The following is a 21321-nucleotide window of genomic DNA, read 5'->3' on the forward strand; positions in this document are numbered from 1 at the left end:
GTATCTTACTGCAAGGGTAAAAGATGTTTTCAACAATTTATGTAGTTGCCATTTTGGATGGTGTTTTACCCAGTGAGCCATTCATGTGATGTGGTTCCAGTCCTCCCATTGGGCCATCTGACCCAGGACCCATAGGAAACTACAAACACACACGTCAAGACAGAATTTATAGAGCGATTAAGACACAATCAGAGTTCAAGTACTCTACACTACATGACAATAAAGACAGCAGAGGAGTGGAGTAACTCACATTAGATCTGTTTCCTCCTGGTGGCACTGAGTTTATCAATGTGTAGAGGTTTTCACCCGAGTTAGTGGAGTCTGTGAACACAGAGGTGGAGGTTTATGCTTTTTAAAGAGTTACCATGAAGCACTATTCTCACATCCCCTAGCCAGGCACCATTTATATGGCAAAGGGCCAGTAGACAGAAATGTGACCAGCCATTACCTGCTGGACTTGGCATGATGGGTGTTCCTGGAGGACATCCACCACCTCCTGCTCCTCCTGGAGGACCCTGTGAAAGCAGAACTGCAACCAGTTTCTTTCAAAACAGACAGTAAAATAAAAGAAGGAAAAGGAAATGGCCAATTACCACATATGTAACTGGGGATGATGAGGAATATGGTATCTGTGAAGCCAAAAGGTTATTTATCAGAAATCGCTAATTCCCCCTCTAATAACATTAGCTCAGTTTTCTGAAGTATCTTACCGTGTTTCCATTATTAAGATTAGGCCACGGTCTGCCTGCTCCTGCTCCCCTGTACAGAGAAACAGAGTAGTTTCTATTTTTTAACTTTGCTAAGAACATCAAACAAGTCTCTTCACACTGAAGATCACACTGAACGCTCAAGAACTTAAAGTCTAAATAAAACTACAGATTTTTTTAATGATGATCTTTGCAGCTCTGTGGAGTCAAACAATTTCTTGCTTTTTCTAAAGCTATTTATGTATTAAACCAACACTTCAAAATCAAATGATTTACCTTGGAAGTTCAGTTAAATATCCAGCACAAAAATTACTAACATGATCAAAACTTATGACTAACTGAAAAACAATCTACTACATGTATCTACTAAATGTCTTCTATCATCTGATTGACAGTTTACTTTTTTTTTTTTGTAAATAAAAGGCCTTTAGTATAATTTTGTTTTTTAAAAAGTACACTTTTTGCTGTGAAATCTTAACTAATGTTTATTAGGTAAACATAAGAGTCATTTTTTTTAAAGCAATAAGAGGAATATTTGAAGAACACTTACTGGACTGAAGCAACTTAGGTTTACTTGATTATCCAAAAAAAAAAATCATGTTGTGAGTATCAGTTATGATACATCTAGCTTTTGATGAATGTTTATTTGTGCATCTCTCAATCAGCATTGTACTGTATTGAATATATGTGTTGCCCCCACAATAAAAGCTACAGAGCTTTTATCATACAGTGGGGGGAAAATTATTTGATCCCCTGCTGATTTTGTACATTTGCCCACCGACAAAGAAATGATCAGTCTATAATTTTAATGGTAGGTTTATTTAAACAGTGAAATACAGAATAACAACAAAAAAATCCAGAAAAACGCATTTCAAAAAAGTTATAAATTGATTTGCATTTTAATGAGTCAAATAAGTATTTGATCCCCTATCAATCAGCAAGATTTCTGGCTCCCAGGTGTCTTTTATACAGGTAAGGAGCTGAGATTAGGAGTACTCTCTTAAAGGGAGTGCTCCTAATCTCAGTTTGTTACATGTATAAAAGACACCTGTCCACAGAAGCAATCAATCAATCAATCAATCAATCAATCAGATTCCAAACTCTCCACCATGGCCAAGACCAAAGAACTTTCCAAGGATGTCAGAGACAAGATTGTAGACCTACACAAGGCTGGAATAGGCTACAAGACCATCGCCAAACAGCTTGGTGAGAAGGTGACAACAGTTGGTGCGATTATTATTTTCACAAATTTATGAATCACAAAATAACTGTCAATCTCCCTCGGTCTGGTGCTCCATGCAAGATCTCGCCTCGTGGAGTTTCAATGATCATGAGAACGGTGAGGAATCGGCCCAGAACTACACGGGAGGATCTTGTCAATTTTTTAAATATAACCTTACCAAAACATGTAACTGGAGTGATATATAGTGAAAAACTGACAACTGATATTTATTTGCATTTTATGTAAGTAATTTCTTATACTTAAAGAATCTCACTGATTTTCATTACAAGCTATCAGAGTCTGACATTTGGCTATATAAATATCAGTAACTGCACCAAATTGCATATTTTTGTTTGGTTTAGGCCCCTGAATAAAACGGATGGTTTTTTTTTACTCAAAAATGAGCTCAATATTCTCCTATATCATACTGTAGAGCCATAAAAGCCTGCATTATCAGATATGACACTCAAAACACGTCAACTTTTTTCTAATGTAGATTTTTTAAAAGTTATATATATTTTGTCTAAAGGTTCAATAAAAGATTATTCTGACTATTATTTCATGTCAGGCTTTAAAGGGTAACATTTTTTTCTTTTCCTAATTTAATATGCAGAGCCGGACCTGATGGGATAACGGCTGTGTTCTGAGGTCCTGCGCTGATCAGCTCGCTGGTTTGTTCACTTCTATCTTTAATGAGTCCCTTGCTACCTCCCTGGTTCCCACCTCATTCAAAAAATCCATCATTATCCTTGTATCAAAGAACAATAAACCCTCTTGCCTGAATGACTATCGCCCAGTTGTCCTCACTTCTATAGTCATGAAGGTTTTTGAGAGACTTGTAAAGAGCCACATTTGCTCCTCCATACCGGATACTTTGGACCCTCTTCAGTTTGCCTTTACTCACATCGTGGTGCCAGGACAACTGTCTCTCTCTGAATGTGGGGAAAACTAAAGAGCTGATCATGGACTTTAGGAAGAGACAGCAGCAGCCCTACACTCCTCTTATGATCAGTGGGACCCCTGTGGAGAGGGTGAGTAGCTTCAAGTACCTCGGTGTAAACATCTCTGAGAACCTGACTTGGACTACACACATCCAAAAACCGGTTAAGAAAGCCAGGCAAAGACTGTACCATCTGCGACAGCTGAGGAAATTCAGGGTCTCACGAGCAGAGCTGGGTAGATTACTTACAAATTGTAATCCGTTACTGATTCCAGATTACATGACAAAAATTGTAGTCAGTAACGTAATCTGTTACATTACACATTTTAGGTAATATAATCAGATTACTTTTAGATTACTTTTGATTTAACTCGTTTATCACATTGATTTAAATAGCATTATCTTGTACCATAATGATGTAAAAAATGTAAAGAGTAAGAAAACTTGTTCCCTTCATTGTAATTTACAACATGAAGCGCATTAAACATTATATTACATCAAGGTTTCCCAAACTTGGGTTCGTAAAGGAACTGCAGGGGGGTTGTGAGTTTAATGAAAAGCTGACAATTAATTAAATCATAAAAAATAAAATTAAAATAAATCATTTTAAAACAAACTTCCTTTTTTTATTTAAATTTTTTTTTATTTGAACTCCCTTTTGAGGAAAGTCTGTTCACTTGGCGGCCATATTTGCAACGCCTCCAGTCAGCTCATACAATACAATCTTAATGAACAGGGGAATCCTGAAATCTCAAAAACTGCTCGCTGAACTCACATTATGTCAAATCAGCAACAAAAATCTGAAATTAATTCCCCCATGAATGTTGTTTCTTATGCTCAAATAGCGTTTAAAAAGCTTATTTTTCAGGCTAGACCAGGCAATGCGCATGCTGAATCATAACCTGCTTATACTGTGCATGTGGATTGGCTGGTCTAGTCAGGTTTCTTTGGGAAATTTGACTCTTTCATTTCGAAGGTGGGACTATTCCTCCATATTGCGTGTTGCAGTTTCTCCCATTCACAAGTATAGGAGTGAACAGTCTTTGTGTTTCTATAGTCTTTGTTTTAAATAAAACACTTACTAAAAAAGATTAAATATTTTTATTTACCTGCATGCCATGTGATCATTAATCAAAGAAACCGTGAACATGCAAATGTGATACTTAATTAAATAAAAAAAATAAAATCTCAGGGGTACTTAAAGCAAATATATTTGGTGAATAAGGTTTAGATGACAAAAAGTTTTGGAATGCCTGCATTACATGTATCTAAGAAATAATGTGAATATGTGCATTTTAATTAGTTATAATTAATAATACATGGTTAAAAAACCTACAGAGTAATAATTCAAATAAAAATGAATGTGTTCATCAGTAGTTGATGCAATGTTGAAACCCTTCTTAAACCTGAAATGATTTTTGTAAATCCAGTGGTCAAATGCTGTCACCACCCGACTAATGACTGATCTTTGTGTGAATGTCCACAAAACTGGACTATTTATACATATATAATAAGTATATAATCACTAGGCTATTTTAGAAAGGAAAATTTAAACGATGAAAAAGAGAAATTAGGGGGAATCAATGATTTATGAATAATTTATTGCTATTGTGTGAATAATATGTAATCATGTAATCCATAAAAAAGTAACTGTAGTCTGATTACGAGTATTTTAAAATGTAATTTACTCTGATTACAAGTACTTAATTTTTGGAATCTGATTACGTAATCCAGATTACATGTAATCAGTTACTACCCAGCTTTGCTCACGAGCAATCCTGAAAACTTTCTATTCAGGGACCACAGAAAGTGTATTGACTCAGTGCATCTCAGTGTGGTATGGAAACAGCTCCAATCAGGACTGCAAAGCACTACAGAGAGTTGTGCGCTTAGCTGAGCGCATCTCAGGGTCTGCTCTCCCCTCTCTGCAGGACATCTACCTCGAACGCTGCAAAAATGGAGCTGTCAAAATCATCAAGGACTCAAATCACCCTGGTAACCGTCTATTCACTTTGCTTCCATCTGGAAAGCGCTTCCGTAGCCTGATGGCAAAAATTGAGAGATTTAGGAGGAGCTTCTTCCCCAGGCCATCAGGCTCCTAAACTCTAACTCTGGGTCATAACATCACTTGACTCCATGTAAATATCAATATATCATTAAGATATTCATAATGTTTTCTACCTCATATTGCTGCTATTTAAATACCCTGTACAACTTTTTATTCCTCTTTATTACTATTTATGTCAACAACATACTGACCTGCACATTCATTTTTTTTTATCTTTTATTTTATTTTATTCTTTTATTTTTTTCTACTTTTCTTTTTCTTAATATTTGTATTCTATACAATTGCACTCTCCTTGGAGCGGACCTGACTTACATTTCACTGCTGGTTATACTCTGTATAATTGTGTATGTGACGAATAAAAAATCTTGAATCTTGACATAAAAGAGTCATCTATAAGTTAATTCTTCTGGGCTCTCTGGGTGCTATCAAAGCATTACTGTTTGTTTGAACATCCTGACCAGCCTGACATAATGTAAAATTCCACAAATACAATAGACTGAGAGTGTCCTTACATGTTCACCCCTGGCATTCCAGGGCCCATGGAGTTTGGAGGCCTCATTCCTCCTCCATAGCTCTGTAATGATAACCAAGGATCAGACTATGATGCCCAGCACCCCGAGAAGACACCATGAGAAAGGAGAAAACAAGGACACAGTTAGTTTAGAGGTAAACAGACTAAACATAATTTATGGAATATGGCTGATAAGCTGTAGTAATGAGTGGATGCCATACAAAAAAACTGAATAAACACAAGAGGTGCATTCAGAAAATTGGTTTAAGAGCAAGACAATTGATTTAACATTTCACTTGCATCCTTCCTCAAACAAATAACTATTAAAATGTTTCAGTAAAAATATATTTGTAAATATCACTGTTTTTTTGTAACTTCAGTATTAGTGCATATAAAGTAAAATGATAAAAGTCTACCATTTTTATCTGTCCATTTATTAAAAATGATCAAAATAAAAACATGCCATGATTGTTTAACTACGTTTTACTGTATTTTACCTTTTGCAATAAACATTCAGACTACATTTGACTGTTTTCAAAACCATTTATTTACTTTTTATTTATTTATCTATGTGTTCGCTCAGTTATGTCATTTTTAATGCAAAGATGACATTATTTGACCTAACCCCAACCTCACCCTACCCCTACCCTTACCCTAGCCCATAACAAAGACATTCTTAAACAATGTCATCTTTGCATTAAAAATTACATAACTGAGCGAATGACACTTAATGACAGCTGTCATAAACATGCATAAAAAAACCTTCATATTCATGACGTGTGTCATGTCATGATTATGAAGGTGTCATGTCAGTCTTATGCACACCCCTTCAAGTAAAGTGTAACCTATAATTCTTGCTTCTTTGCTGAATAAAACTATTAATTTATTTTAATAATAAGTGCAAATGTATATAATATATAAGATGTACATTAAACACTAAGGTAAAATACAATGAGACAATTGTTTCAGCTTGTCCAGTCCTAGAAGTGAGCAAAACTAATTGATGGGGTCTAAGGAAAAGATACTCAGATTTTCATGAATGACAGTTGTGAAGTTGAGCTTTAGGACAGTTTAAGAGCCAGACCTGTGGTCCCGGTCCCATCGGGCCCATTCCTCGAGGAGCATTCATTCTCTGCATAGGTGCCAGATTTGGATGTCCTGACCAAATAATTACACCATTAAAATTTGACAGACCTGCACATCAATATGAAATGACAATGCTGAATTGAATTTGAAGTCTACTTTTAAAATACCCCAAATAAGGGACTTTCACCATCAACAAACACTGATCTCATTAGTCTCTTCTTACCTGTTGGTCGTGTAGGGTCCATCATATTCAGAGGTAAAGGCTGCCCACCTGGAGGCTAAGGAAATAGAGACAGTCAAGACAGCTAAAATAAGTCAAAGTTAATAAACAGTTATTTGAAACATTTTAATGCGACTTACCGGGTTACCCATTCTGATGGGTGGCCGAGGTCCTCCAGCATAGCGAGGAGACATAAAAGGCTGGATATGGGAACATACAGTAACATACAGTTAAAAAAAAATAATTTACAGAATGTAACCAATACAAAAGCTGAAGGGAGAGAGGAGGAAAGAAAACTGAATTTTTTAGGAAAAGCATATCAAGATGTGTGCAGGTACATGCATATAAACAGAGAGAACGTGTACATAGATATGTGTACTGTTACCTGTCCATGCGCCCCCATCATGTTAGAGTTGGGAGGTAGCTGAGTGTGAGGGGAGGGTTGGGAACCATGTGGTCCCTGCAGAGAGGGTAGGGGGAGGAAGAGAAGGTTGCCATAGTATCAGCAGCCAAATGCCAAGAGAAAGACAGCACAAAGACATTACAGGTGAAAGCGACAGGGGCAAATGACGAGAACAGAGCCAAAAGGCAAAAGATAGTTTGATTGGGTTTAATGTGGAGCTGATATCACTCTTCATTCTAACATGGTTTTGCCATGTTTGACCCACCTTATAATTTGGACATCAAGTAATAAACCAACACAGTAAGTACATACAGTATGTACACTAGTACATACATACATACATACATACATACCTAAATACATAAATTAATACTTCTATTCAGCAAGAATGCATTAAATAATTCAAAGTGACAGTACAGATGTTTATAATGGTACAGAAGATTTCTATTTCAAATAAATGGTATCCTTTTGAACTTTCTGTTGATCAAAGAATCCTGAGAAACATGTATTAAGGTTTACACAAAAATATTAAGCAGAACAGCTGTTTTCAACATTGACAATGATAAGAAATGTTTCTTTAGCACCAAATCGGAATATTAAAATGATTTTTGAAGGATTATGTGACACTGAAGAAGTTAATGGCTGCTGAAAATTCAGCTTTACACCGAAATAAATTACATTTCAAAATATATATTTAAATATATTCAAATAAAACAATTATTTTAAATGGTAATAATATCTTACAATATTATTGTGTTTTTTTTAATAAATGCAGCCTCAGTGAGCATAAGAGACTTCTTTCAATTACACCACAGTGTGGTTGAATTCATTTTTTATCTATTTTGATTCTGATTGATAGATAGACATTGCAAGACATTATGTGACTCATAGTCCTGTGAATCATCACAATATTAATGGCCTAGAACTCATTTTATGCAGTAATTTTCTATAGAATATATCTTCCCTAGAATATATCTTGAAGTTTTTCCCTCCTTACTAATTTTTTTTTCTATTAATTTATATCAAAATGATTTTTCTTCAAGAAAATTCATCAGGTTTTAAGGATGTTTAGATATTTCTACAGAAAAACAAAAGAATAACAATTATTAAGTACATGTTTTTACAAATCATCATCCATGCCCACTAGAGGGCAATGGGGTTTAACCGTGTTCTAAAACTTTTTTCAGAGCAACCCTATTTTTGTCTTTTTAAATTGATGCGACCCATATATATATATATAAAGAAGGAAGGAAGGAAAGATAACTGCGCTACAGACCGATCTCGAGTCCCACCGTAGAGCTCCGGAAGGATGCTCTGTTCCAAAATCAAATCACTGTCGGTGCTTCTGAAATTAGTGAGGGTGCTTGCCTTCATGCACATCTATTCTGACATATCATATTTTGTCCTGTCCATAGTTATGATTATCACAATGTCATTGCGATTTCGAGAGAATGCCACTCCCGAAAGTTTGTTGCAAGTAAGCCACATTGGTCCTCTTAGCAGCATGAAAAACTTTTATTCAAATTGTGAATGGAGAACAGGCTACATACAGCAAAGAAAGCGTGCAAAGTGCGCTTCCTTAAAGAGCTGTCACTCATTTCAGTTTGTTGCGATCTCCAATTCCGCTATAATCAATGAATCTGTCAACACAGCACAATTAATCTCTTGTTTATATCACCTACACTTTGTTCATTATAATCAGAGATTTTGCGTCACGAGCTTCCAGAACTCTTGACTGAACCAGAACACTCGCGATCTGAGCGGTGAGTGGATTCTGACTCACTAAAACTCCTCTGATTGGCTATTGAGTTATAGAAATCAACAGATATGTCTCTGATTTGCTACAATGTACAACGCTGCAAAAACAGAGCGCAAACACTAGGGGTGTGCGATACTGCAAATTTTAGTATCGATCCGATACCGAGTAAATACAGGGCCAGTATCGCCGGTACCGATACCGATTCAGATACTTGTCATGTAAAAAAAACATAAATTTAAATGACCAACAACAATTTAAAAAAATTAACAATACTAATGTTGATATGACTAATATTATATTCACCTTAAAGCTACGTGGATATTATTTGCCTTTCTAAAAGGACTTTGCAGGCAGAGGAGCCCAGAACATGAAAGCAATAAACAGTTTCATGTTAAGTATTTTCCTCCCAAAGAAAAGAGTTATAAAAATAATTAATGTGGCTTAATAAATTAAGAACGTAATATTAAAAGACAAAACTCAGTATACACCTTATTAATGTTGCAAACTAGATATACAAGTAAGCAGATGTGCCCAGAATATGAAAGCAACGCTCAAAGTTTTCACATTATGTATTTTCCTCCCATAAAAAAACATTATAAAGAAAAGTTTAACGTAAGTGGCTTATTGAATGAAGACATTGATATGAAAAAGAACTATTAAACCATAACTCGTTTATTATTGAAAGGATTTTAGTATGTTATGTACGTACTGTATTTTCTGTTTGCTTTATACATACTGTAATATTTGTTTGTTATTATCGCAATAAAACAAAACTGTGATATGAAAAGGCCAAATTCGGTATGGTTTATAAAAATATATAGGCCTACTATGTATGTACAGGTAAGCAGATGAACCCAGAACATGAATGCAACATGCTGAATTTCATTTTCTCTAATTGCAATATAAAAACATTTAATATGGTGCAATTAATGAATGGAGGAAGACAGTGATAAAGACCAAATAAATAAATAAAAACTAAATTCAGTATACAGCTTGTTAATAAAATATAATATGTTGCAAGCAGCTGAGACCATATGCAAACATGCTAAACAACATGTTAAGCATTTTACTCCCATAGAAAACCATTATAATGAAAACTTAAAGATTAAGAAATCATTTTAAAAAGCTAAACTCAGTCCACACCTTACAGTGATACTGTATAAAAAGGACAAATTCGGTATACAGGTATAATATGCACTATGTGAAGGATTTCCTTCCTCTCCTTTTCATTTCTTTTGTAGCTCGGAGTTCTGTTCCATCTCTCACTGTATCCGCTCGCACTCGGAGCCGCTGAGTCATGTGATGGCATGACAACCAAACACAGCGTAGCAGGGGAGGAGCAGCAATATTTGCATAAGAGATGTGAAAAGAGCGGCATATGCACCCAGACATGTCTACACTGTGTTGTATGTATTAAGCAATGTTATTACGTGTATAGGAGAAAAAATTAACCTAAAGTATCGATCTTATCAGGCTAGTATCGATCCGATACCAATACCAACGTTGGCATCGATACTAGGATCGATATGCCCACCCCTAGCAAACACAAATACACGTTTGATTCTGACCTGATCAGTTTTGTTGTTTATGTAGTTGCTTCTTTCCTGAGTCTTGAACTGGTTACATACTTGGTTACATACTTTTTCCTTAAATCATCCTGGCGACCCATTTTTTAAGTCGGTCGCGACCCAGGGTTTGAAAACCACTGGTCTAAAAGACCAAAGACACACAACTGTTAATTTTTTTTCTGCATATCCACTGATACATATTTCAGGACTTGCATAAACCAGTTCCATGTTCTGCAGCTGTCATGCTGCGTTTCCACAAAAGCTCTTGGAGAGTCATGACAAATTTCTCCATATGCTTCCTTCGAAAATATAATTATAAACATATTTTCCATCCATAAATATTTACCTAGAAATCGTTATAATATTATGATGAGTCACCCTCTCAGAAAGCTTCTGAGTGATAAAGCATTAACTCCACTGCTGAAGGTACATTCCACCAACACATTTAGTGCTACTCAGCAGGGCAACAGAGCGAGCCCACTCTCAGAGTAGAGAATGCACATAACCCTTCCTGCCATTAGTGGCTAATGGTCGCAATCAGACTGGTTCCCTGCAGACACCCAGCTTGGCAAATGACCAGAGACTGTGGCATAATGGTTTCTCTGTGAACCAGCGGCACGTGTCTGTACACCTGAGGGCTTGCAGATAGATTGTTATGGATGGTTTATGGAGAGGGTGAGGAGGAATGACCCACCTGGAAGAATCCGGGGGGCATGGGTCCACCCGGCATGCTGTCACCGGGAGGCATGTTGCCTAGGACTGGACTGGGTGCCGCAGCAGCACTCTGTAATGAGTAAAGAAAAAAAACATATGAATGATGATAATTAAAATATACACTACTACTAGCTTAGAGTCAGTAAGGAATTTGTAAAGACATGTACACTTCTATTCACCAAGAAGGCATTACATTAATCAGCTATTTATAACATTACAAAAGATGTACAAAAGATGAACAATGTATCATGGTTTCCACAAAAATATTAAGCAGCACAGCTGTTTTCAGCTGGGATGGGCATTCTTCAAAAATATTGTATTTGAACATTTGGGCTCATAAAAAAAAAATTAATATTCAAATATCTGAATATACGTTTATTTAAAATGACATTTAACGAGAAATTTAATAATCAGTTTTTGTTACCATTTCTGAACAAGCTTATGATTAGGCATTATACACAACACTGTTCTACAACAACGTTACATTGTATCTCAAGGTTTTATTTTAGTCAAAAACGTGTGTAAACAAACAAACAAACAAACATATATACATATATATATATATATATATATATATAAAAAGAACAAAAGCATTCAAGCTCAAGCAGCAAATAGAAAAATAGAAAAAAAATAAAGCAGGCCATGCCAATTACACTACAGAAATACACTTAATGTTGAGAAAAACAATAATATCAACATGCTCGGGTGAATGTTGTTTCCTCAGTCTGATAACAATAAGAACGTGTGCCAATACAGATGTTCCACACTAGGGTTGCAAAATGCTGGAAAATTTCCAGTAAATTTCGGCAACTTTCCAGATATTTTGGAAACTTTCCGCTATTTTTGTAATCTTCCTGGGATTTTTGGAAGTATCTGGAAATTTACCGGAAATTTTCCACCCCTTTGCAACCCTATTCCAGACACATAAAAATAACGGTGTGCTAAGCAAAGTTTATTTCAGCGCTTTGTGTGTTCTGGGGCCCGTTTCAATAAGGAGGTTCAACAAACTCGGAGTTGAAACTTGAACTCTGAGTTGACTTACCCTGATATGGGAAACTTAAGAGTTTTTGGTTTCAGAACAGCTGAACTGAATTAGTTCAATCCACTCTGAGTACATTGACTCAGAGTTTAGCGAGTTCAGCACCCGACAACAAGACGTCTGCATACTTCTGAGCCAATACATAACTTTAATTCTTAACCATTGTGCCATGGTCACCCTCATGTCCTTCCAAACCCGTAAGACCTTCGTTCATCTTCAGGACACTAATTAAGATTTTTTGATGAAATCCGAGAGCTTTCAGCCCCTTCATAGACAGCAACGCAACTGCAATGTTTCCAGGTCTGGAAATGTAGCAAGGATATCGGTAAAATAGTCCATATGACATCAGGGGTTCAACCGTAATTTTACAAAGATACGAGAATACTTTGTGCACAAAGAAAACAAAAATAATGCCTTTATTCAACAATTCTTCTCCTCATCCCGTCTGTAGCGGTGCGCCACCATTGTACATGTGTCGTTTACATGTATTGTGATACTCCACAATGGCGGCACACTGCTGCAGACAGGATGAGGAAGAGAAGAATATCTTAATTTGTGTTTCGAATATGAACGAAGGTTTGGAACGTGACGGTGAGTAATTAATGACAGAATTTTCATTTTTGGGTGAACTATCCCTTTAAGACTGGAGTAATGGCTGCTGAAAATTCAGCTTTGCCATATAATCACAATATTACTGTTTTTAGTAAATGCAGCCTTTGTGAGTGTAAGAGAAATGGGCTACCACTTTATTGCTGTAGCATTCGTGGTATATCTTACTTAAGAGTTAGTCACCCCTAAATGTCATAAGACTGAGGTTGGTAATTTTACAAGTCAATCAGACAGGTCTGTGTGGACTAGGCTTTATGTAGACAGCATCTGAGACTTTAGCAGCATCTGTCAAACTAAACTGCATTAATATGGTATTAACCATGCGTAAAGCTGCATAATTCGTCATCACTTGCTCTGAGTCTTTCACTGAGGGAACTTTGGGTGGGGGAACAGTTGGTCATTCTTTTCCTAGGTCAGCATGTGAAAGCTGATTACAACAAAGGTCAGGGCTTAAGAGACTTAAAACAGGTGAGGCGACATCTTACACAGAAATCCCTTTAAGCAGATCATCTTGATACAGCTGCTTCAATTGGACAGTGGAGATAATGCTGAACACTTCAAGTCACATTTATTCTTTATAGCACACTGCTGTAACGAGCCTTCATCTTTTGGCAGTCTAACTGTTACAACCACCAAATGAATAGAATTTATTGAGACACTTCATATATTACAACAATTTTCTGTGATGTGCACAAAACAAGTCATGTTTCCAACACAGGCTCATTGAAAAATATGCATCTACCTACATTTTTGCAAAACTTGCCTATACATACAATTTGCTACAGATTCCAGCTAAAATGAACACTACAGGCAGTAAAACACCAATAACTTTTGGTTCCTTTCTCAAATTATGATTAAAGGGCAGATTATCAAAGACTAAATTTTCACATGCAGAATACTATGTTTTCACCTAAAACACCTTTACCATAATGCATGATTTGTAAACAAATACATGTTAACGTTTGCATCACATATCCAGCTCCATATACAGGCTTTCTAATGTAGTAAACTGACTGTTTATGCGACGCAGAGTGCTTGGGTACAACTCCCGTGAAACATGGGTTTGACAAAAAAGCTCAAAATTGTGTAAAAACAAGGTAAAAAGAGAAATTGAACATGCTTTTTAGTGCCACTCACTGAACATTTCACTTTGAAACCACAGCACAACATGCAATATGCAATGTAATGTAAAAATGTATTGTTCATGTGCCTGGGTTGCATCGTTTCTGGCCAGCTTATCAAGGTCCTCAGAGAGTCACTAGCTCAGCTCTGGGAGTACAGACAGACTATGCATCAACAGATATATCTCTCTACATCCTCATGTGGGACTGTCTAAACACTTACACGTATTGTTCTAGCAACAGTTTATCAACACTTCACAATCCTCTCAGACCCCTGAATTAGGCCAGAGGGACATAATGTAGGGCATTTCCTCAGCAGTCCAAACTAATCTCCTTTGTGAACACTGTTGCTCTCTCCATGACCAAATGCCACAAACAGAGATTAAATGATGAGATTAACAAACTCCAATATAGTCTAGACATAAAATGGCATGGAAAGTGATGGATCTGTGGATCAATACCCAAATCCAGCAGAGACAAACATGAGACAGCAAGTCTGTTGATGAGAAGCACATTTATTCCTTAAAGACTGAAAATTATTTTTTTTTTACCCACAATCAAGTTCTGGAGAAAACTGCCTAAAAGAAAAGCAAATATATTAATGGATTGTGTCGATACAGAACAAAACTACTAAACCAGAAAAGGGGTATAGCGAAGTCCATAAAACATATGCAAGTAGCGAGTAAGTGAAACTTTATGACTGATCTCTAAAAAATCTGGTCCAAAATGTAGCTTTTAGTTTTTTCTGGCCAAATGACATCCAACTAGACAAAAGAAAACAACAGTAAAATCTTCAATCGTTTATTTCACATGCAACAAATGGGTCTACACAAAGAATTATATACAGACAACACCAAAGTAATGTGTCGAAAAATTGTGAGACGTTTTAGAGAAATAACTCTAAAACAAAGCATAATATACAGTTGTATTTGGGGATAGCACAAATAAAATGAAGTATTAGTTAATATTTATTATTACTTATAAAATGGTTAGTTCCAGTCCTTGATGCTGATTGGTCATTAACGGTTTCATTCATGATAAAGCATGGCTATGACTGCTTCACACAACGTTTCTGTGCATCACCAAAGACTATAGAATACCCAAGATGCGTCACCTGTATAGCTTTGAATGGGGCAAAACGCAATGCTCAGTATGGCCAAAGTCCCTTCAAGCCATTTCACTCAGCGACCATCTTTGAAATGCCTCTTGGGCATGCAAGTGCAGCTCCTATCTCTTTGAATGGGGAAACATCAAATTCTCCAAAACTGTTTGCCAAGATTATGATTCAATTTCATATTTGAAATCACCAATGAAATCTGACAACAACTGTCTCATAAATGTTGTTTCTGTTGCTCAAACAGCATTGAAAATTTTTAAAAAATTTAAGCATGGTGAACAGTTTGAGTATTTGATGTTTCCCCATTCAAAGAGATGGGCGCTGCACTTGAATGCCCGAGAGGCATTTCAAAGATGGCCGCCGAGTGATATGACTTGCTTTAAAGGGACTTTGGTATCACTGTCTGCACAACACCCTTAGCAACATAAACAATCAATATAGTGTCAAAACTGTTCCAAGTATTATGCAGTTCTTTATAGTGGTAAAAAGGTTCTTTAGATTATTAAATGTTCTTCACACTAAGAAAAACATGCTTCTTTTAAATACTGTTCAATGAAAGGGAACCCAAAACAAGTTTTCTATTGCAACGATGTAAGAAACCCCTTTTAGAACCTTCATTTTAAGAGTGTAGAGCTACCTAGAATGAAGTGCTTTAATCAAAATCCCAATTATCATATCTTAAGGATTACCCCTTATGAGGTTTGAACCTGCAACATTTCGACTTCTGGCCTATAGATTACTAGGTTAAACCACCCCTTGACCCTACTTTGCAGAAAATTTGGCTGACTATCACAGAGTTAACACTATGATATTATTGATCATTAAAATAACAGACTGACAGACAGGGAAGAGCTCGCACTGACGGCCAAGTAAGCAACAGCACTAAATATGACATTGATTATTGCGGTTCATCTTGATCATTCATTTAAATTTAGTCTAGAAAAAAAGACATTACACATTTAAAAAAAAGTTCCTAATGTAATATTTAAAAGTTAGTTTAGTTAGACTAAATGATATACAGTACAAGGCTTGATCACCGTTCTCCCCCTTGCAGATAACTGACTTCCTGAGCCAATCTCACTTATCAGTCCATCACAAACCCCTGTGGGGATCTCAGTACACGCCTACGGCACCACCCATCAGTTTAAACGACCAGTCAACTGCCAAGCTTCCTCTATGTCCAGCTTCTAGTCATTCTCACATGGATGTGATAGTCATAATATTGCCTTCTAATGTTCTGTGTAACAAAAACGTCACACATTCTCATCTGATATGGTTGTGATGGAGCTCAGGCGACACATATTAGATGGCACTTGAGACAGCAGACCTGCACCACAGACCGGCAATGCCACACTTCAAGTTCTGTCAATACTGATTGAAAATCCTGGTCTGGCTCTGACCTCAGAACACAATGGATCCATCTGGCTACATGATTGTGAAAAACTAATATATTCATTTGATCCTGAGCTAAGAGGTACTTGATCGCCTTGGTGGCACGTATGTAAGATATTTGAAAAGATGAATGAGCTCATGTAGTAAAGCCTGAGGGCTCTGTGACCTTGAAAATATGACATAGAATAGCTATGGATTAATGATACAGCACTCGCATGCTGTATAACGCAGGAAGCATAAGATGTGGAAGCACTATAAAGGTTCAGTGAACATAGACTATACACATACCAGTTGCAATAAAATACTTACACAATCTTTTACCTGGCCATGCACATTTTTGTGCAATAATATGTTTAATGATTAAATCAGACTAACAAGAGAGGCTGCTGAATATTTTGATCCCAAAAATGTAATCCTTTCACTTTTTGAGGTAAAAAGCACATATTCATTGTCTTTTATTACCTGTAAAAATATTTATATGACTAGATGCAGCAACTTTTGTGTGCATGTTATTTAATAACTGAAATTCAATAGCCTAATGGCAAGAATCGGTATCACAGCCCAGAGGTGTTTTTCTATTGGAACTGGAAGTGATCAGCTGTATAACAAAGGAAATTTATTATATAGGAATATTTTTGCACCCATGTTATTGTAAATTGTGCATATTATTTAATCCCTGTCACAGTTGGAATACTTGTACATACATCATTTGAATAGGTGACTGGGCAAATTCAAATGTGATATGCCTGGTAGTAAATGACATTTAACTGAAAAGTTATTAAAAACCCATGACATTTCTCTTTCAAATGCTCTATACCAACCCTGTTGCATTCAGGTGTTTCAATGTTAAATGTTATAGGGCTGAAGGTCAGTGTAAAAATCTAATAATGTCTTTGATAGTAAATATCATCACACCAAGTCGCATTATTAAACTCTGGTGAAGAATTTATTGAAACAATTTTTTCATTTAGAAATTGCTAGTATAAATGGCTGATAAACATGTTTTCTTTCTCCGCCGTTTACAATCATTTAAGACATAAATGACTGTGTTCACGAGAATACTTGCAAAGATAGGCATTCTGACATACAGTGCCCTCCAAAAGTATTGGAACAGTAAAGACAAAACTGTTTTGTTGGCTGTGGAGTAAATACATTTGCAAATATGATTAAAGGATGAATACAAGACAAAACTACAGAACGTCACATTTTATTAATTAGGTGATTCAACACAGATGTTTTACCAGCTAAGAAGTTCAGCACTTTTAGAGTTTCATCCCTCTATCTGATGTGAGCATAAGTATTGGAACAGTTGCCTCACAGATCTTTCTAAGCGATCAGCTGTGTCCTGTTGCATTAATTCTTCAGATATTAAAAGCAGGGAATGTATCGTATCAGTTATATCCATTACTTCTGTTTTCTGAATCTTGCATTTGATGATGACACACACAAACCAGGATGAAGATGAGGGAGCTGACTTTGAGAGAAAAGCAAGCAATTTGGATGCTAAAAGAAAAGAGGAAGTCAATTAGAGCTCTAGCAAAAACAAAGGGCACGGAGAAATCAAGAGTTTGGAAACCACCAGTGACACCAGCAACCAACAACTACTTGATCGGCTGAGAAAACAACAGTAGTTGATGACAGACAAATCATAAAAGCTGTGAAAATGATCCCTAAAAGATGTGTCTGTAAAATCACCAACAACTTCCAGAAAGCTGGGGTGATGCTCTGACAATCTACTGTCCTCTGGAGACTTTGACACAGAATTACAGATGCTACACAGCAAGATGCAAACCTCTGACCAGCACCAAAAATAGAAAGGCAAGATTAGAGTTTTCAAAAAAGCACAAAGGTGAACCAGAAGAGTTTTGGAACTGTGTTTATGGACCGATGAGACAAAGATGAACCTTTATCTAAGTGATGGGAAAGCAAAAATGTGGAGAAAAAAAAGGGAACTGCAATGATCCCAAGCATACAGCCTCATCTGTAAAGCATGGTGGAGGTGGTGTCATGGCATGGGCATGCATGACTGCCTCTGGAACAGGCCCTCTCAACTTTACTGATGACTTAATGTATGATGACAGTAGAATGAATTTGGAAGGGTACAAAACCATCTTGCCTACCAATAGTCAAGAAAATGCCACCAGGTTCATTGTGAAGTGCTTCTTATTGCATCAGGACAATGACCCAAAACACCCTGCCAGTTCAGTCAAGGAATTTATAAGGGTAAAGACATGGAGAGTCTTAAATTGCCCAAGTCAATCTCCAGATTTAAATCCGATTGAACATGAATTTCACCAGCTGAAGAGGAGAGTAAAGGCAGAAACGCCCAAAAACAAACAACAATTAGAATTTGCTGCATTAAAGGCTGGGAAAAGTATTTCAAAGGATGAGACCAAGAGTCTGGTGATGTCTATGGGTCACAGACTCACTGCTGTGATTGTGGTCAAGGGATCTGCAACTAAATAATAGCTTTTAATCTTTTATATCTGTCTTATGTTCAACTGTCCCAAAACTTATGCTCACATCAATGTGTGGGATGAACTCTAAAAGTGCTTTTCTTTTTATTTGGTAAAACATGTATGTGTTGAAACAGCTAATAATAAAATGTGCCATTCTGTAGTTTTGTCTCATATTCATCTTTTAATCATATTTGCAAATGTCTTGACTACACAGCCAACAGAGCCATTTTGTCTTTAATGTTCCAATACTTATGGAGGGAGGGCACTGTATGTGTGTATCTGACCATTCATATGTGTGTGTATTTGACTTTGCTTTTCTGACTTTTAGGCACTTTAGTCTTTAATTTAGTCTTTTAACCCTAGAAGTGGTCCCAGATCCAAGAAAGGAAATGTGACTTCCATGACTGGCAACGTAACGCAAAAGAGCACTTTTGTTTTTAATAATTTAATGACAAATTCAATCTAAGTACAGTAAGAAAAGTAATAATTACAGTAACCCCCTGTATAAATACAATGAATTGCTGTACAAAACGTTTAACAAAGTAAAAATACAGTATTTACAGAGATTACAGTAGGACACTGTATAACAAGTACAATACTATACTGTAAATGTTGCAGTAGTGGCGAAAAGTTTTATAGTGGTATTGCTTTATGCAGAAAGCATCTAAAACTATTACATCTCACTCTAGTTACAGCATGAAATCAAATAGCTCTTTGGCTATTTTGCATCCAACTTATCACACAGAGTCCATTTTACAGTCGACAAAAAACATTCGTTGGGTTCCTATTGTCTGTCACTTCTGGACAGGTGTTACTGGTTTGCTTATTCACACATTTACTTTCCATATGGAGTGCTGGCCAGCTCTGAATAGAAGCATCACCCTCATCTGTCTCCACAGTGCGAAGAGATGAGTGCCATCTGCCTGGTAACAAAGCCCCTTAATATGATGCCATCCATACATCTGACCTCATAAGACCCAGATAAGATCCAACAGCCCAGGGGCTAAATGAATGATTATCAATACTGAAAGAAGGGTGAAAGAAATCACTGAGGAAACACCGTACAAACAAATCCTTTACTGAATGAACTGAATCCATCAAAGCAAGCTATTATCTTCAGTCATATCCAACTGGAGTTGAGCAACAACAGTTTTATAACATGACAACATGTAACCCTAACCCTAATTAATAATTAAATAATTAATAATCTATTTAATCCCAATCTTATGCAAGTTTTAATTGATGACAGTCCATTATGTGCGTGTGTGTGTGTGGGTGTATATATATTTATATTATAGATGTTTATGCTATGCTATTTTATGTAATTGGTAATTATTGTGAAATCTGAAACATTGTCAAAGATGTAATCACTGGTTTACACCCCTGTTGTTTCATCTAGCTAAATAATGAGAAGAGCCAGAGCCCCGGCCCCCATCATGTGCACCTTCTACAGAGGCACCATCAAGAGCATCCTGACCAGCTGCATCACTGTGTGGTATGGCGCTTGCAACGCATCCTGCCGCAAGTCACTTCAACGCATAGTGAGAGCAGCTGAGAAGATCGTTGGTGTCTCTCTCCCCTCCCTCCAGGACATTTACAGCACCCATCTCACCCGCAAAGCCCTCCGCATTGCAGGCGATCCCACCCACCCGACACACAGCTTCTTCAGTCTGCTGCCATCAGAGTCTCCAGGCGAGGACCAGCAGACTGAAGGACAGCTTCATACATCAGGCTGTCAGGAAGCTTTTATTTTTCTACAATGTCCTCAGACTGATAAGCTCCTCTTGCACTATATATATTCACTCTATTCATATACACATATATCTGCAGTTTTGTTTTATTTAACTGGTTTGCACTCTATCTGCCATGTGCCTTATGCCACTTTATCTATCTCTTTCTTTATTTTTCTACAAACGTCCTCATTTGTATATCTGTATAGTTGTATGTACATATGTTTAAACTGTATTTATCTGTATTTGAACGTCTACTGTCAGTGTCTTAAATGTTAACTGTATGCACCAAGGGTCTGAGAGTAACGCAATTTCAATTCTCTGTATGTACACGTGGAAGAATTGACAATAAAGCAGACTTGACTTGACTTGATAATAGGGGGAGGGAAGGGAGAGACAGAAGAATGGGAGAAGGTAAAGAATCAGTCCTGACCACAGCCTGGGGCAACACCTCCTGTCTGATGTTAGCAGTTCCCCTGGAGATTCATTAATGATTGCCAGACACACAATGACAGAGATTTTTTTGTGATGCAAGAGTCCTAAAAGGGGGCGGTTACATTAGGACATAAAGAGCTCACGAGAGGCCAGATCAACAGAGATGTGATATATGATACTGTAAGCTGTAGTATAGATCTGTTCCTCCGATCTGAAAAAAA

At 36.7% G+C, this 21321-nt stretch overlaps 1 protein-coding gene across 4 annotated transcripts in view; it reads right to left on the bottom strand.

Annotated features, from left to right (window-relative positions):
- ssbp3a (single stranded DNA binding protein 3a) overlaps positions 1 to 21321 on the bottom strand; it is a 41628-nt gene that overhangs the window by 3452 nt on the left and 16855 nt on the right. For 3 of the 4 annotated variants that reach the window (XM_079379724.1, XM_079379727.1, XM_079379726.1), the window contains 11 exons: positions 11179 to 11268; positions 7140 to 7214; positions 6895 to 6954; positions 6758 to 6812; positions 6533 to 6606; positions 5450 to 5535; positions 711 to 759; positions 594 to 629; positions 449 to 515; positions 251 to 321; positions 70 to 139 (listed from right to left, as the gene is read on the bottom strand). In XM_079379724.1, coding sequence (XP_079235850.1) covers positions 70 to 139; positions 251 to 321; positions 449 to 515; positions 594 to 629; positions 711 to 759; positions 5450 to 5535; positions 6533 to 6606; positions 6758 to 6812; positions 6895 to 6954; positions 7140 to 7214; positions 11179 to 11268 — 733 coding nt within the window. The remainder of the gene's footprint in view (positions 1 to 69; positions 140 to 250; positions 322 to 448; positions 516 to 593; positions 630 to 710; positions 760 to 5449; positions 5536 to 6532; positions 6607 to 6757; positions 6813 to 6894; positions 6955 to 7139; positions 7215 to 11178; positions 11269 to 21321) is intronic. The other variant, XM_079379725.1, reaches the window with a different exon arrangement.

The sequence above is a fragment of the Barbus barbus genome (genome assembly GCF_936440315.1).
Source record: "Barbus barbus genome assembly, chromosome: 26".
Taxonomy (NCBI): Eukaryota; Metazoa; Chordata; class Actinopteri; order Cypriniformes; family Cyprinidae; genus Barbus; species Barbus barbus.